The sequence below is a fragment of the Bacillus rossius genome, chromosome 3, assembly GCF_032445375.1.
Source record: "Bacillus rossius redtenbacheri isolate Brsri chromosome 3, Brsri_v3, whole genome shotgun sequence".
NCBI classification, from domain to species: domain Eukaryota; kingdom Metazoa; phylum Arthropoda; class Insecta; order Phasmatodea; family Bacillidae; genus Bacillus; species Bacillus rossius.
The window spans coordinates 8,768,213-8,787,012 of NC_086332.1; the positions used below are offsets into that span (position 1 = coordinate 8,768,213).

An 18,800-nucleotide genomic window follows, 5' to 3' on the forward strand; every position below is an offset into this window, starting at 1 on the left:
GAAAACTACAAAAAAAATACACAAATTAAGCAAAACATTGCTGTTGTCAACAGGATATAAACACTACATAATATTCCATAACAGGAATATGGTCAACATTGTGGTCACAACAATATGGTCCATTTTCTTTGTTTTTCTTTGTCCTTTTGACCATATTCCTGTTATGGAATATTATGTAGTGTTTATATCCTGTTGACAACAGCAATTTTTTGCTTAATTTGTGTTTTTATCTTTTGTGTTTTTTGTAGTTTTCTTCTACAGACATACATGAGCTTTAGCAATGGCGTATGTCCAAAAGCTTACATCAAGTTACCAAGGGAATGTAGACGGAGGAAGAATGCACCGATGTTTCCTCAGTCTCGGGAGTATTTCGAGATCACCCCGCTGACATCCGTTATTCTGGTTGTGGAGGATATTGGCGCACTGCAGTTTTGCACGGGCTTTTGATCCCATTATACACATTGCGCACAATTCAGGAAAGGACAGATTCTTGGAATTTATAGTGTCCTATTTGAACTATGGCATATAACTTAAAAACCAGACAGTTGAGCAAGGTTTCCCATTGTTAAATTCCTGTTCCAATACTTTGTCGAGTTTGGCTCTCTATTCGAACATGACATCTTCCTATGCAACATGTTTGGAACGAATAGTTCGCTACAATCGACAAAGGATTAAAGCTGTAAGTTAATTATGACGAAATTGGCTCGACGTAGTTCAAATAATATAGATCACTAGTCAGTTGTAAGGCGCCTAGGTGCCTAGGGCACCCGTTGGAAAATGATGAATAGAACACACACTTTAATTTAATATACACAAAATGTTTAGTAAAGTTTAATTTATTTTAATATAGTGCAAATGAAAATTATTTATAATCTTTATATACATTAAAGGATAAAATATATTTGACGAAAAATTGTTTATAATGAGGAATCTCTTGAAAAACTACATTGCATGTTAAATGTACCTGGTCATTCAATAATCTTCCTTGTTGTGGATTCAATTCAATATAGGCCTACACCAGATGCCAACCATATTTTCAGTGCGATTCGTATACAGGTGCTTAATTGAGCAGAGTTCCCAACAACACTAGCATGCTACAATTCAGATGTGTTTTACATCTAATCGCGATCAATTTTATCTTATCATTAGCGCTGGAAAGTTGACACAAAATTAGTTGGTAGATTCGTATTTGCAACTGGAGGCCAACAACTTGAATTATATTAAACAGATATACGTGGCTGAGACGTGGCAAACTAAGCCACAGCTAGCTACTTTAACTTTGAAAAATGCTGAAACTATCGGCCTCGTCAAAATATGACATTATGCCCTCTTGCATATTATCTTTGCGCCACAGACTCGACAGCAATGTTAGGAGGAACATGTTAGCAAAGAGAAATGAATATGTCACACTGTAAGCGCATGCAAACATAATTCATAAAGCGTTTTACAGAATCAGTCAGTGAGTCAGTGATGAGCTTATTAATACTATTTAATTCTTGGGTTTTGCTTTGCAAATACATGGGCGTGTAATTAGGCGTGTGTATGTGTTTGTTTTGCAGAGCAGGAACGGATGTTGGGAGTAACGGGGTACCCTGAGATAGTTCGTCTGCTGAACAGGAAGTTGTGCCGATCCTGGGTCGTTGTAGCGGAGGCAGGGAACCAGGTCCTGTGACGAGGGATGGGCAGATTTGTGGATGGGGTCCTTTGGAACCCTACCCGTCCTAATTACTGTCGTCAAACTTGCGAAAACATCAATACTTGGCACGGTGGCTGGTTATGGGTTACAGCCAAGAGGAAACTAGCGACAAGTGCTGGATGCATGTTCTGTCGCTTTTCCCGCCCAGAAACAACTCGGGAGGGAGATTTTCAAAATTAGAATAATTCATATTACAGTTATGGACATGTTGTTTCGTGTTGTGTCAAATTCACGCCGATGTATTTTATTGTTTCGTCAATATATAACAAATTTCACTAAAACCTACAGTCTGTTAAATAATAACTTTAAAGATTCCCGCTAAAATGTTATTAGAACCCAGTTTTTTTTTTTTTTTTTTTTTACATAAATAGCGCGTTAAACCAGTCTAAATAACTAGTATACCAATAAAATTTTACTGCCTATTAGTTTTCTCTTATTCGAGAGTGCTAGGAATCTGTCTGACCAAATGTTTTCCGTAGAGAGGCTTATGAAAAGTTGACACCAACTATGGTGAGATATTATAAAGCTGCAAGCAACGAAATGACTGTTATTTATCGTAGAAACAGAAAATTTTAGAGTATTTTTTGTAATATTGTGATGAATTTCTCACATATTTTGCATTATTGTGTTTTACGTCCCTCGAATAGTATGAAATCCCGGAGTGTTGTGTGAGTAGACAGTTTTTTTTTTTTTTTTTTTATATAACTATCTGAGGTTTTACTTCGGTGGCTAAAATGAGCAACTAGTCGGGCGTGCTTTGGGTCAGATAAAAAAAAAAACTTTTTTATGTTCACAGTTAGTGCATAATAAGGATAAAATAATTGTGGTCTTACACTGGTTGAAGGTGGTCCTAATGTAATTAATTCCGATGGTCGCATACGTATAGCGCCCAGCGTTGGTTTAGGTCTAGAGTTCACCTTTATCGACTAGATGCTTTTGGAACAATATTTTACAGTGACAGAAATATCTACATAGGCATATTTAATAAATTTTTTTGAGGGTTTATTTACTTCATGTGGACTCTGAGAGGATGCCAATGATATTTATTAACTTCTCGCTGCTTTAGTATTTACCTTTTTTTTAATGTATAACATCTTAGCTCTCGGTATGCGGCATTTGGTGGGAGTAATTTCGTGAATGGAACGGAAATGTGTAACAGGAAGCTGGGAGAAGTGTGCGGTGCGGTCTGCAGTCAGCGCCTGTGCTGCGGCATGTCAGCGAGCGCAAACATCTCCATTGCGTTTGACAAAAGAGATAGAGAGAAAGGGAGAAAGAGATAGAGAGAAAGGGAAAAAGATAAAGAAGACACAGCTGTTTACCGTTCGTTTCGCTAACTGTAGTCTTGAACAGCGCGACGCATTTCCATGTGGCTTTTATAATACGTTATAAATACGCTGTGAAATAATAATGTATAGTATATAATATAAATTCAACAATTTTATTATAAGTATTGTATTAATATAAGTGTTGTGTTAAAACATAGTTTGTGATACGATAGGTTAGATGACACACATCACCGGTGAGTATATTTTGTTGAACGGCCTTCATATAGAGTCGTAAATAATCGTACGGTTTCGTAATTTTTTCTATGGTTAGGTATATTTATCTTGTTTGTATAAACTAATAATTTTCAATGTTAATTATTTAATGAAAATACAGGGCACAATTTGCTTTTCATTGGTCTACATTTTAAACGCCTTTAACCAAATTTTATCGTGAATCAGAATGTGGACATGTTTGGAATATTTCCTGAAACACTTGATAGTGAACAAATAATTAGTTTGAAATTTTCACAATTTTTACATTGCTTTGGCGATGACTAGCCTTTTTCTACTGTGGGATACACCACACCAACATTTCTTAGATGAAAGTGCAGGTATGAGATATTGGTTGCATGAAAATGAATCATTTTGCGTATTTCACACAAAATATGCATGCGTTTATTAATGAAACTAACTTGAGCTATTCTTACGGACTGACCATTTTTGTACACTGGACAAACAATTAACTACTTAGAAACTGCTAATCAAAACACGTCATGGTGAGTATTAGTTCTACATCTCCAAGTTTATCATAAGCAGGACAACTGTGGTACTTAACTTGTTCAGAGTAAGCATAAATAATTTGTTGTTCAACTCACCATGCACAAGGATATGTTGGCAACATCACTACAATCTAGTTCGTAACAAGTGAACTATCGACAGGATAAATCTGGGTTGTAGCCGCATCCTTGGCGAATAATTCACCGACGTTTCGGTCGACATTGCAGTCGCCATCAGCAGGGAGCAGAAGGTAATTTCTCCCTGATGATGGCGACTGCAATGTCGACCGAAACGTCGGTGAATTATTCGCCAAGGATGCGGCTACAAGCCAGAAGCCAAGCTACTTCAGATAATGGCCGTGAGGGCCTGCGAACATTATTATCGGCAGGATAGTTGTTAAAGTCCAAAACCGATGATCTCTCATGTTCCGCGAGCTCCCTGGCATAGTTACCGAGTGACGGACACGCCCGAATATACCCGAATGATCACGAAATGCAAACCGTAAAAACGCCACAAACATAGGCCCATAAAGCCCCCTTTACACCGGCGCAACATTGTTGGCAATAAGTGTTGACAACACAGGATGTTAAAAACTGATAAAAATTGTTGTCAAAACTTATTTGAGTTCTGGATACTATCTGAAGAATATGTAGCCTACTTTTTTGCTGCCGTGGCAGTTGTAATAATTTTTCGTCAGCGTTCACTTTGTGACGTCAAAATCGATTTTGTATTCGTTCCTCTCTCTAGAATTGTCGAAAGTATGCTGGACGAGATTTATTGCGAGATCTAAATTTTTAATTAACATGTATGGATGAAAGAATATTATCAGGTAGTTTTAAGAATTTCACAAGAATATCTAGTTCAGATTTTGGGTTTATGCTTAAAAACAGTGGGAGAAAAGTCAACAAGGCACGAACTGGCTGATCCGTATACATTTATATTAAAGTAAATAAATTTCTGAACTCCTTCTCATATTGACGAATAAGTAGAGACCGGAAAAATTCGCGGATTCATTTCACGATATGCTAGAATCCAAACAACTTTACATTTATATTGCTTCTGTTATTGGCTTACAGTTTATCTGAAGGACTTTGAGCCAGTGGAAAACCTTCAACCAAAAAAGTATCGAATCGCAAGCGTCCCAGTTGACAAGTGTCACGAGTCAATAACCAATGAGCAAGTGGCATTAGCCTGAGTATGTAGAGGGTTGTGGAGTCTATCTAGAGGTCATCGAAAGCGCGAATTTTTCCAGTCTCTACGAATAAGTGGCAGGTAGTAGGGCCATACTGCACACATAATCTTACCAAATGGAGCCACAAGCACAACTAAATGTTCATCACTATGCTGACAACAAGTTTGCTCATGCGTAGCAATGTTGCCAACATTTGCTTTCTACGTTTATTTGATGTTTACCGCCCATTGATGGGAAGATGAATATGTGTTGCCAACTTGTTGCCAACATGAATGTTGTCAAAATTTACAGTTGTTGTTTCACGTTTTTTTTTGTTGCGAACGTGTGTTGTCAGCACAAGTTGATAACAATGCAGCTTGCAACAATACACCTTATTTTGCTCTACTCAGTTGGTTTCCAAATAAATATTTTAAAAAAATCATTTAATTGTTTTGTGTTTATTTTACTTGTGTCCACTTCAGGTCCTGTGTAACTTCCGAAAATGAAACGGGAAAAGCTTCTTGGCTTCAGAGCGCCGTCAGCGACGCTGTCCCGGCGTGTTTGCCGCAGGCGCATTGTCTCCGGGGCTGGTAATTGGCTGGAGGACGCGGCGCACGACGCCGGAGCCAATTAGCTGTCGAGATTTCAGCTGCGGTCGCCACGGCCTGCCAGTGTCGCGTTTCCTTTCCCGTCCGGAATAATTAAACGGATCCGGGGACCCCTGCGGCCGCTCTCAATGGCGTCTGGTTCTCTCCCCTTCTCTCACCCCTCTCGACCTCACAAACAAAATTAAATAAAATATCTGTGTACGCACTTAAAAAAGTATCCGTGCTTCAGGAACGCGAATTCAGATTCGTTCCGTCTGTCTATTCACTTCACGTTTAGAAACCAATTCACGAGCTACTACCTACTGTTCTCAATTAAATGTAGATCCCATTTTACAAGTTTTTGTCTTCATGTTGCCATCAATACTTAATTTTTTTTCTGCCAAGCTTCGTTTTTCATGTCAACGTCAATTTATTTATTTTCTTTTCATAAAATTTTTAAATGGTAAAAAAAATATCACACTTTGTGTGCATCTCATTATTAATTTCACCGAGTTTATTGTTCCGCGTCATTTTTGGCACTAACCAGCAGATAAATGTTTATTTTTCTTCTGAAAGTTTCTAACTTAAATTTTGAACTGTAGGTGCTGGTTTTCAATGCGTTTAAACTGAACAGTTCTGTTGTAGGCTTGAATTTCACAAGCTGTGATATAATTTCAATGTAAGTTCTTGTCAGTCATGGGAAAGCAAATCATTGAAGTCAGGGTGACTGCGAAGGAGGAGTTTCCAGAATAACCAAGATTTAGATCAGTTTCTTAAAGGCGTGCCTCCCATTTCAGGTCATGATTTTTTATTTATATTAATCACTGATCAACTTTTAGACTTTTTCAATTGTTTAACTTTCACTAAAAGAAAAATTTATACATTGCATACTTTTTGCATAATTAGCTGCCAAAGTTAAATTTTTAACGTTTTTGGGTTGTACAAATAATAAGAATTTAATTTATTGCAGAACTGAAACTTTTTTAGATTTAAATACTATGCCACTGGCTACTTCATGATATAGTTTGCATTTATTATCACAAAAACTCATTTCATGTTTCTTGGCTGTCAAAATCGTAACAAATTTGAGAATTTTGAAATGCCAGGTAATATTAATTAATATTTTCTGAAAGAAATTCAAACCATTTCTTGAAGTAGCCAATGGCATTGCATTTAAACCTAAAAAGTTAAATTTTTTCAATAAATTAATTTCTCCTTATTTGTACAACCCAAAAACGTAAAAAATTTAACTTTGGCAACTAATTATGCAAAAAGTACGCGCTGTATATATTTTTAATTTCGTGAAAGTTAAACAATTGAAAAAGTCTACAAGTTTATCTGTAACTACTAGAAATATAAAATCTGGACCTGAAATGGGAGGCACCCCCTTAAATAGTGAAACTGGGAGTTGTTACGTTAGACGGTTTTGAGCACTGAAGATCCGCCTACCCGCTGGTTTATTTGCGCGCCTGCAGCGCAGATATTAAGAGGCGCGGTAAGCGTCACTCTGGCGAAGGTAATTCAGTATCGCTTTTATCGACCATGCTTTTAACAGGCCTACGTCTTCCCGTTGGGCAATGGTCAGCTTTGGAACTCCACACCAGCTTAATTAAATCTTCTCTCCTAGTCTGGTTAGAGTTTGTGTTCGGATGTACCATCTTAAAAACATTGAACGGCTAATTTGTAGAGACCGGAAAAAATTTGCGGGTTCAATGACCTCCAGGATAGACTCCAATATCCTCCACACACTCGGACAAATGCCAACTGTTCATTGGCTGCTGACTTGTGAGTCGTCTCGACTGGGTGGCCTGTGATTCGACACTTCTATGAGTGAGGGTCTCTAATTGGCCCTCAGTCCTACAGATTAACAGTTAACCAATGACAGAAGCAGCACTAAGATATAATTATTTGAATTTTATCATAACACGAAATGAATCCGCGAATTTTTCAGGTCTTGACTCATTTTTCAATAGAACTGCCAAACACGCGTGTCACAACAGACGCTCTAACATGTTTTTTTTTTTTTTTTTTTTTTTCAAATTGTTTTTGTGTTCACCTGGAGTAGCAGTTGTAAATAAAACTTACACGACATGGTTTACATAATATGAGTTTGACAGTTCGCTTGGCAAATCAGTCCGCGCTGTAGACTCACTGGTAGCTGACCTCCGTTGAAATGGGGATCTGGGTTCGAGTCCCGTGTGAGAAATGGCTGTATAACGTAAGTCACAGCTCTTGTTACAGGACACGAATTTTGTTAAAAATAAAAATTAAACTTGTCAATAATGAATTATTGGAGGGGGGAATGGTTGGTGCTTTGTCCTTTTGTTAATGAAATATTTCCAACGAGGCCATCATTTTTGTTTGTTAAAAAAAAAGTGATTAGAGATTCTGGAACCTGGAACCCGGGTTCCAGTCGCGATCGGGTCGGGGATTTATCTCGGGAAAAATTCCTCGCCGGGTTCAGCTGCGGGTGTTGTGTCGACTCCGTGCTGCGGAAGGCTGGAATCAGCAGCCGTCGCCACGGGGAGACAGCCGTGGCGTGTAGCAGGCAATGTGATGCGGCAGTGGCCAGGAGTTGCCTTCCGCAGCCACGGGGACGACGGGACAACACAACACCCGCAGCTGAACCCGGCGAGGAATTTTCTCCGTGATAAATCCCCGACCCGATCGCGACTCGAACCCGGGTTCCTTGCCTCACCAGCCAGAATGTTTTTTAAACAAACATGATGGCATCGTTGCAAATTTTTCATTACCAAAGGGACAACGCGCCAACCATCCCCCCTCCAATAATTCATTATCGACAAGTTAAAAAATTTATTTTAAGAGATTCGTGTCCTGTAACAAGAGCTTTGACTTATGTTACACAGCCATTTCTTCCGGCCGGTCAACTACTCATCATTAGAGGCAGGCATTTATCGCGAATAGATCTGAACGCTTATTAGACTGCAACAAGGTATACCCGCACCAGCGGTTCCTTCTTTGTGATTGGAGGCAGTCTGTGAGAGAAGTCGTTGCCTTATTTGTTTGGGCCACTCAGGACGCATTTACTTCCGCACCTAGTAACTGTTGTGTGAATGTAAAAATCGATATGGACCTGAAATAAACTCAATCCAATCACGAGACATAGACGATGCTGCAGTGTTTTAACTTTCAGCTAGTCTCGGAATCTTTTCGCGAAATATGCATTCCCCTACTCATCGTCATCATCATCATCATCGTGACTGGCTAGGTGGTGGTGCTGTGTGCTGACGCCCTGCTGTGTGCTTGTCCGCAGAGCGGCGGCTACGCCCTGGAGAAGGAGCGCGCGGGCCAGGCCATGTGCCCCTACGACCCCCGCCACAACAGCACGGCTGTCTTTGTGGGTGAGTGCCCCCTCCTTTGGCTGGCTGGCAGCCTGGCGGGAAGCGACCAAAGTCGCCCCCGAAACAACCAGTGCCATCCAAAACCAATGCGCACAGCAATGTGCAAGCCTCCAACTCTTCTTCCGGAACCATCCTTCTGTTTCCCGTAATCAACCTGCTTGCCAATAATGCATGAACTTTGCATCCCGCATGTAAGTGCCCAGGGTTTTCCCTGTGTCTATGCAGGTTTTACCTGGGTCCAACTTATCTAGTTTATAGTCTAGTATAGTCAGTGAGGGGAGTTAGTCATGGCGTCAATCGCTGCCATGTATGGCCAATCCCCCTCCTAGCACACGATGAATGCTCCCTCTCCCGCATTGCTTAACCCCTGCATGATTAGAGCGTATGGGCTTCGGCCTGAGACGCACTTAGAGTCTCTCCCTAACCCAGACCCCTCCCAAATACACTTAGTTTTAATTTAGGTTAGGAAAAAAAATTGCCCCTCCTCCTGTGTGCCGGGACATCCATCCCGAAGTGGGGTTTCCGGTGGTTTCCCTGGATCTCTCCAGGAAGATGCCGGAATATACATCCTTAACAACAGGCGGTGGCCGATACCTGTCCCCAAAAGCTCTGTCCCCCCCCCCCCCGTTTGTTAATGATCTCGTTGTTGACGATTAATTAAAAAATTTCAAATGCCCAGGTCTTTGCGATTCTCTCTTGAAGCTACTATTAGTTATTAAAATGCATTAAACACTATCATCGTATTACTTTGGTTTTTTTGTTTCTTTTAGTCTACTACATCATCCACGCCATACTGCATCAGGTCAAAGTTACCATGTTCTCGCAATTTCATTTAAGTAACAGGATACCAAATTTCTAATCGATCAGACCTTCATCAACTGGAATGATCTTCAAACGGCTGAACCGATTTTCTTGAATCATAGCTAAGAACACTCTCGATCGAGTCACCTTTCAAACAAACAAAAAAAACTAGATCAAAATCGGTTTGTTTGTTTGGGATCTACGATGCCACAGACAGATACACAGATACACACGTTAAACTTATAACACCCGTCTGTTTGCGTCGGGGGTTAAAAACCTAATGGGCCTACTTCCTGATTTACTCTTACAGAAGTTAGTCTAATAAAAAATTAAACTACGTTTAAGGAAATTGAGCTTAAAGCTCATTTAATTGCACAGAGATATATTTTAAAATATGTTTTATAAACTTTTCTGGGTTTCTTATTTGGGAAAGTTGGACTTTGGTGTTACCCAACAAGTGGTACCTACGCAGTTGAGAAATGTTATGTGTTGTGTTGCAGCATGTTTGTAGCAGCGTATTAACAATACCAATATTAATGTTTAGAATTATTTTTTTTTCGCACTTCCGCAAGCGACACGGCGTCCGTACATCTCTCTGTCACGTGACCAGGACTCAGCGCGCTCAAAGCGAGCCTTGTTGTGTGTTTCATGACAGTTGTTGGTTGCTGTCTGTGCGGAGTACATATTCGCCAAGATTACCACCGAGATTGTTTATGGATCATATAAAATACTCACTCTGTTATATATTTTTTAAAAAGAGTTATAACCAGTGCATTTCTAAATACGGATTTTGAAAGCACTGAGTGACGTTTGGTTTTACAAACAACCGTCTTCCCTCCGCTTTTGAAATTTTGTAGAGTACAATATAACGATATCTATTTTAGTTGTAAGCGTTGTCAGTCGATTATGTGAAGGTATCTGGTAACGGGGGTTTATCAAACTTGATCTTGTAGCTTATTTCGAAGTAGTCACCACAAGATTCACGTGCATTCTTTCCATAAGTTTGCTGTAAATTATTACAAATTGCAGTAAAGGTTGTATTGTTTATTCAACAAACAAAACTTACTAAAGAATTACATAGTATTGATGATAAAGATAAGTTTTATCTATAAATTGAAGAGTGGAAATTCAAAAGGTTACAAAGTCCCAAAAACCTGATTCAGAGTATATTCCCTCTTTAATTTCACAAGGCACTTACTACACTTTGATGGAAATACAACCGCAGCAAAATGTTTGTCAATCAGCTCCCTTTTTGAAAATCACTAGGCATGGTGCGTGGGATACTTTTATGGAATAAACGAACGAGATCATTTGGGTTTGGCCACTTAGTCCCTTTTGAATATCAAACGTTTAATCGCGCCAACAATTTGTCTGCAGTGCAGCAAAAATACTGACCGCTCGGTGATGTGACTCTAGGGCTAATAATATTTCTTCATCACAGCGTTCGGGCAGGGGGTAGGAGGGGGTTGTCATTCGGTGATCCCCCTCTAGGGGGCGGTAAGGGGCGGTAGGGGGTGAAGGATGGTAATCACAGAGTTGACGCGCCGCGCGGACTCCGGCAGATGTCGTCAGAGGGTCGAGGATGCGGTTTTAAATAATTTCCCCTCGGCCGGGGATCGAAGCGTGGGTCCCGGTAAGGGGGGGCGGGATGTTGGGAGTTATTGACGAGCCGACCCGCCATAGCCAGCGCCGTCACGTATGTTAATTACGGCGCAGGCGGCGCGCTAATTGAACGGCCGGACCGGTGATTACAAGCAGGTTCGCGGCCCGATAAGAGTGGCGCTAGGGCCTAAATCCCGGCGGAAGTAGTTCACGCCGCAGCGCGCTGTTCCCTTGCCAGATGAGTAACAGAAGGGGAAAAAAATATATGACAAGACACTATAATGACAGTAGAAAACCGGACACAATACACGACTGAGTTTGATGGAGTCATGTTAAACTTATTATTTGAGCTGAAAGATTAACAGAACTTAAAAGTTGTTAAAAGTGCTGAATTCAACCCAAGAATAAACAAATAATGGGTTGTCCTCTTTGTGTTGTCCATAATAAATGTTTATCTTCATCGTTGTGTTCGTATATTTGCTGCTCTGTCCAGGTTTTGTTGTCTGCCTGCATTTACTGTTATTGTTGTAACTGTCTCGTCGTTGTTAGTTCACTGTGTTCGTCTGCGCTGTTTTTTTTGTTTGTTTTTTTGACGTGACAACGTCTAATAAATCGATTAACGCCGGCTGCACGCACGAAAAAGTGTCCCGTAACGCACATTGTCCCGTTACGCTGTATCCCGTTGCGCTCATTGTACGCTTGCGCCGCATCTATCTCTCTTCCACTCGATTGGAACAGCCATCGATTTGACTTTTTCGAGGCACATTAAACTTGAAACACTCCCATTCGTTTCCTACTTTTCCTATCATCGTCCTATCCTCGACAGAATAACACAGATTGGAAGAAGTTAAATAGCGAACATGTATAAAAGTTATAGTTAAAATAATATCTTCGTTAAAGTAGTAAACATATTTGAATTAATGAGTGCAAATAAAAGTAAATTATTAATTAAATTGTAGATTTCATTTCACTCCTTCTTTGTATCCATACGAAATAGTGATATTTCAATAAAAATGATTCAATTTTATTCATAAAAGTATGCAATAATTTCATCAATGTTTTGTTATGACGTTGTCACGTTAAACTATCGTCCGTAAACCGTCTTTACAGACAACCATTTTCATGATAAAATTCCTTTCACGGTATTCTTGTGCTGTCTGGTATTTAAGTTTGAATGTGTTCGTTTGTGCTGTCGTTGTGTTGCACATATTACCTGTTTAGGTTCATCGGTGGATTTATCTGTTTGATATCAGCTGGTTTATATTGATTGGTTTTCTGTGGGTTTATGTTTTCATTTTTCTTTTCTTATTTTGCATATATGAATTTTTCCCATGGCAAACAGTGCAAAACTACAATGGCGTTTGTCCAAGAAATTGTATTAAATTAGTTTTTTTATAGACATAGTCAAGGGAACACATATATTGGAAATAAAAGTAACATAAAGCTTTCAACGCTTTGATTATTAAATTTTGAGGTATGCATTTGAGTTATTTAGCGGATGCTTAGTAATTTTTAGCTATCACAATTTTTCAAAAATATTCTAGTTAAAAAATACACTATTTTGCTTACCGACGCAGTCAAATGAACATTCATTGGTTTTAATAAGAATTTCATTCATTGAAGAAAGGTCGGAGAGCATTCACACATAGTTCAAATATTTGAAGAGGTTAAATTAAATGTACACATAGGACTGGCGCAGCGGCTTATGCTGTGCAAACGATTTGAGACTGGAGGGGTTGTTTAATTACCGAGTCGCCAGTTCCATTTGTGTTACCCAAAGTGGTTGGAAATTGCAGAAATTATATGGAGTTTTAATTTCCACAAACCGAGCGTTGAATAATGTTCTCGGGTATGTGTGTGTGTGTGTTTTTTTCTTTTTTTTTAATTTCGGCTTCCATTACACGAGTGTCTGTGAAACTTGGCATGCTACTATATTATTTATACAGCATACAGAATGACAGTGTCAGAGTCTGCAATCGCTAATGCATTACATCACGACCACAGAGTTGTGAGTTTTGATTACCTGGCAAGACCTGGCTGCGCGCGCGTGTATATTTTAAATGTTGTCATTTCGAATATCCCTCTGTAGATAATGCACACCGTTCGGTTTTACCGACGTATAGTTTCTTGGAACGTGTTTTGTAAAACACATGTTAAAAGAAATGTTTTGTAAAACACATGTTAAAAGAAAGTTTCATCTTCTTAGTTACGCAGTGAAGGGACACATCGAAGGCACAGATTTAAAATCACTAGTTTAAAAACATTCATCAGTATTTTTTTTTTGTAAATCCAGTTTGTATGTCGTTATGGTTTTACGTGGGTAACTCGAACATGAGGTTCGTAGCTCATAGGTATGGAGGAGGGCGATTCCAAGTAGGCCTAAGTGGGAGAAGATTTTTTGGAAACATACGAATAAGTATGTTTGAATCAGATGCAGTTACAATCAGTTAACGGGGTCGTTACTACAACGCCGAACGTACATTAACGCCGAAATACAGTAACGCCGAAAAAAGTACCACAACCTAACTTATCCTAGGCTAGCCTAACCTAACCTATCCTAGGCTAGCCTAACCTAGCCTAACCTAGCCTAACCTAACCTATCCTAGGCTAGCCTTACCTAGCCTAACCTAGCCTAACCTAACCTAACCTTTGTGGCAGTCCTGCAATGACATTTATCGGCGTTAATGTATTTCGGCGTTGTGGTACACAGCAGTTTTCTAGCTGTTGACGTTGTGGTCAATTTGGCATTCGGCGTTATGGTTTTCGGCGTTATTGTACGTTCGGCGTTGTGGTATTTCGGCGTTGTGATGCGTCCCCGTCCTACCCCCGCGCGTACGGAGCCGGCGCGGAGGGGGTCGCAGGTTAGAGCTTGTAGCGGGAGGAGCGAGGATAATCCAGTCCACGGCTCCTCCCCCCGGGCCCCGGAGCAGGCGTGGCGAGCGATCAAACTGGAATCAGCGCGCGCCCGCTGCGGCCACGTGTCTTCTGCGGCTCTCGCTCCGTCGCTGACTGCGCTTTGATGGGCCTCGCGACCCGCCAGCCGGGCTCGCGCGGGAGACACGTGTCGACCGCAGCTTCCAGCGCCGCCGAGCTTTCAACACTCGCTCGAGTCACCAGTCGCCACGTCATCTGTACTCTCCCATGTAAAAAAAATTTGGTTGTCTGTAAAGTCGGTTTACGGACGATAGTTTAACGTGACAACGTCATAACAAAACATTGATGAAATGATTGCATACTTTTATGAATAAAATTGAATCATTTTTAATGAATTATAACTATTTTGTATGGATACAAAGAAGGAGTGAAATGAAATCTACAATTTAATTGATTAATTAATTTTTATTTGCACTCATTAATTCAAATATGTTTATTACTTTAACGAACAGATTATTTTAACTATAACTTTTATACATGTTTGCTTTTTAACTTCTTCCAATCTGTGTTATTCTGTTAGGGATAGGACGATGATGGGAAAAGTAGGAAACGAATGGGAGTGTTTCAAGTTTAATGTGCCTCGAAAAAATCAAATAGATGGTTCCAATCTAGTGGAAGAGATAGATGCGGCGCAAGCGTACAATGGGCGTAACGGGACACAGCGTAACGGGACAATGTGTGTTACGGGAAACTTTTTCGTGCGTGCAGCCGGCGTTCATCGATTTATTAGACGTTGTCACGTCAAAAATATATATGTGTTTTTCCTCCTGACAATTACAAACTAGAGTCTGTTAGTAAATAACACCTGTAATAAATAATGCATACATTTTAAATAAAAAAGGGGGAGTTTGTCTGTAAAGTCGGTTTACGGACGATAACCTTTGCGTGATAACGTCGTAAGAAAACATTGATGAAAAATTGCATACTTTTTTCAATTTTCAAATATTATTTACAGTTTTTTTTGCAAATTTAATTATATAATTTGTTTAAATATAATCACGAACATTTAGTTTAAAAAGGCCGCCTTAACCTGTTTGATATTATAGATTTTCCTCGCACGGTGGTTGGCCGGTTCTTGCACGCTCGGCTCAGGCGGAACGTGTAAATGAGTCATGCTTTTTCGTATGAGTGCAGCCGGCGTTCGTCGATTTATAAGACGTTATCACGTCAACAGAATAAAATAAAATGGACATGCATATTCCCGCCTGCGGCAGGGTCTGCATGGATGGAATGGGGCTGACACTCATGGGATGCCCTACATGCACGAGGGTCAGACCTGTCGTTACGGCCAGCCTGAAGAATGTGTGATATGAGATTAGGTATGGATAGAGACCTGCAAAAGTCGCGCATTCATTCGGTGATAGGCTAGAATTCAAACACATATACCTCTTAGATAATTTTGCTCTTGGCGTACTGTTCATCTGGACGTATCTATACCAGTTATAAACCCTCAACCAAAGAAGTATCGAATCACAGACAAACCAGCTGAGAAGACTTACAAGTCAGCAGCCAATGAAATTGCGTTATTTTCCCGCATGTACAGGGGTATGTGCAGTCTATCCTGAAAGCCATCGAAACCGCGAATTGTTCAGGTCTCTACGAATGGATCACGTAGATAAAGATTTATATCGTGTTTGGCTTTGAACTAGCTATATTTACTACAGCCAGTGCCACGTAACTTTCCTCAAATTATGACAGTTCTAAATAAGTGGTACCAAATGGACATCATATCATTCTCGCACTGTTGTTCTGTCAAAAATGCTTGTAAACATCTTCAAGTGATTATCAGTGTTGGTCACGCGTCATATGATGCTTTTTTTAAGTCTCACATTTGACATTGGTACCATTGGTAATATTTATTAATTTTGAGAACTGTCAAAATTGAGTCCAGTTACAGGATACAAGCTATAATGTAAACTCAGCTCTGTTAGTTTCTTTTTAGATATCTATATTTACGCGATTTTTTAAAAAAATATATATATATTATGTAATAAAACCTATCGGCTATCGTAGTTTTATATGCTGCTGTGTGTTTTTATTTTTCTGTTTATATTAGTTTGATTGATTACGCAGCCAACGAGGCAAACATTTCCCCTGACCAAGCTTGGTACTCGGTGCAGTTCATCTCGCGCATGTCAGACGGGAGCGTGCGTGAGTCACTGCAGCCGGACTGTGGCCACTCTTCTGGCAACTGCGCCGCTGACAAACCGCCAAGCAAATGCGGCGCCCGTGAAACCACCGCAGCTTCGCAGCAAACGCGTGATTCCTGCAGTCGACAGAGCGACAGATCATTTCTTTTTTTTTTTTTTTTTTTTTTTTTGATCCGCACTCGTTCGCTGGCATACGATTCGAGCTTTCAAAACGATAATGGAACAAAACGGTTGTTTCTTTTTTTTTGTTTTTTTTTTTTTTTTTTTTTTGTTTTCTCCTTTGCTTGATGCCCTTCATTTATTCAATTTTCGTCCCTCCCGCGGTTTCGTTTCCCCCCCCCCCCATGGTATTGGTCGCTGTAACATTTTTTTTATTTGCTGACGGGTATTTTTTGATGTGATCGGTTATGCACGTCAGGAGCAGCGCCTTCCACACGAGAGGGCGGGGCTGAGGGCTCGCCCCGTGACCTCTGACCCCGCTGGCGCGCCCTAGCACCGGTACCCACCCTACCAAGGTCTCGAACCTAGCGAGCAAACACACGGGGAACTTACTGCAACTTGTCTCTTTAAGGGCTCCGCCTGCCCGGGCACACACACACGGTGCGCAGAGCTTCAGGAAAAATCAACGCGATTTCGAAACTACTCGAGATATCCCAGTGGGGTCTGCTTACGAAAAGCATTTTTAAAAGTTCTCTGAGGGCCGAAAAGTACTTTTGATTTTGGATTAGGTTGTTTAAACTATATTTTTAGAAGAGCTAAAATGGCTAAAACGTATGTTTTCAGAGTAATTTTTAGGCGTAAAAAAACCGGTACAGATTCTTAAAAGCACTTAAGGGACTTGCATTACACCTTTATCTTCATTCTCGGCCATATAATGTTACGGTCACCGCGCAAATTCCACAGTTGTCCTGTGACGACGAGAAGACTGCGCGCCAGCCCAGAGGAGACACCGCGCTAGAAATACAGCGAGTGTTGCACTTATCATCCCGCCTCACTAACACAGATACACCCCTGACGAAGCGGGCCCCTTAATCTTGCAGAGATCATTTGGGAGGATTATTATAATCCATAGCGGGATACTATGGTGTATTTCCTCCCCGTTATAGCCTGGCAAGTGGCAGGAATTGTATTCTCAAGTAGTCTGTATCTAGTATATGGTTTGCACACGTGTTTCTGTAAGCGTATCTATGTGACACTCTATATCAATGTAAATTTTAAAAATCTATGTTTTTACGTATCTGTTTTTTTATTTATCGTTTTGCCTGTCTTGGTTGTGGCATGGGTACTTATGTAATCCACGCGCGTATTCGAATGCAACGTTGTATGAAAATTTCAAAGTAGTCAGTGAAGAACTTTTGGATATTTAAGGATTTTGAACGAACATTTACATTTTTTTTTATTTATGTAGGTATATCGTCTACGCTTTTCCTGCACATTACTATTCTCACTGAGTTAAAAGTGAGAGGCATGAGTGACACCGCTCCTGTCACCAGACGCTGTTGCTCCAGATCCAGCCCGGAGGCGAGACTCGAACCAGCGGTGACCGACTGCCTCGTCACGTGACAGCTGTCTCCGGCGACCGCCCCGTCAGCAGTCAACTGCAACCGAGTTGCATTCGCTGAGTTTCACTTCCGCGCGCCGGCCCAGCACACGTACAAACCCACTCAGTAATCTTTAGGGACCGGAAAAAATTCGCGGGTTCAATGACCTCTAGGATGAACTTCATAGTTCTACGTACACTCGGTCAAATATCACTCTCTTATTGGCTGCTGTCTTGCGAAGGTGTCCCAATGTAGCAGCCTGTGATTCGACACAGCTTCGGTTGAGTGTTTCTCACTGGCCCGGAGTCATCCAGGTTAGTTGCGAGCCAATAGCAGAGGCAACACTGAGGTATAACTGTGTGAATTTTAGGCTGTCGTGAAATGTATCCGCGAATTTTTCCGGTCTCTAGTAATCTTCTATCATAACTAATATGTCATTAAGGACGTGGTTTTGAATGGGATTTTCCGCAGACATAGGGATTAGCGCGGATTTGAATGAAATTCATCCCCGGAAAAGATAACATTTTCAATATCCTGAGATTAACTCGAACCGGAATGTAACAGCCGGACGTGCATTTGAAATACGTTTTGGTGCCATAAATATTGAATTTTAATTCTGTAACAAATTCAGTATATATATATATATATATATATATATATATATTACAGATCGAAGCAACATAAACTCATGGAATCAATAAGTTTTAATATTTGAATATTAAACTACTGAATCGTTGAAATTGAATTAATTGTATACGAGCCTAGTATTAAATTTCATTGTGCTATCATAGGGTTGTACAAAAGTTCGATTACGGCTGAATCAGATGTTTCCCGTCCTACTTCAGCTGCACGCTAGAGTGTTTTTACCCTTTGCGACAGTGACGAAAACGCTCATTCTGAAAATAATCTCTAAA

The 18,800-nt window shown here is 40.4% G+C and overlaps 1 protein-coding gene across 2 annotated transcripts in view; it reads left to right on the forward strand.

The window, feature by feature from the left end:
* Positions 1 to 18,800, forward strand: part of LOC134530171 (semaphorin-1A) — a 745,950-nt gene that overhangs the window by 689,489 nt on the left and 37,661 nt on the right. For both annotated transcript variants that reach the window (XM_063364808.1, XM_063364809.1), the window contains exon 6: positions 8,771 to 8,858. In XM_063364808.1, coding sequence (XP_063220878.1) covers positions 8,771 to 8,858 — 88 coding nt within the window. The remainder of the gene's footprint in view (positions 1 to 8,770; positions 8,859 to 18,800) is intronic.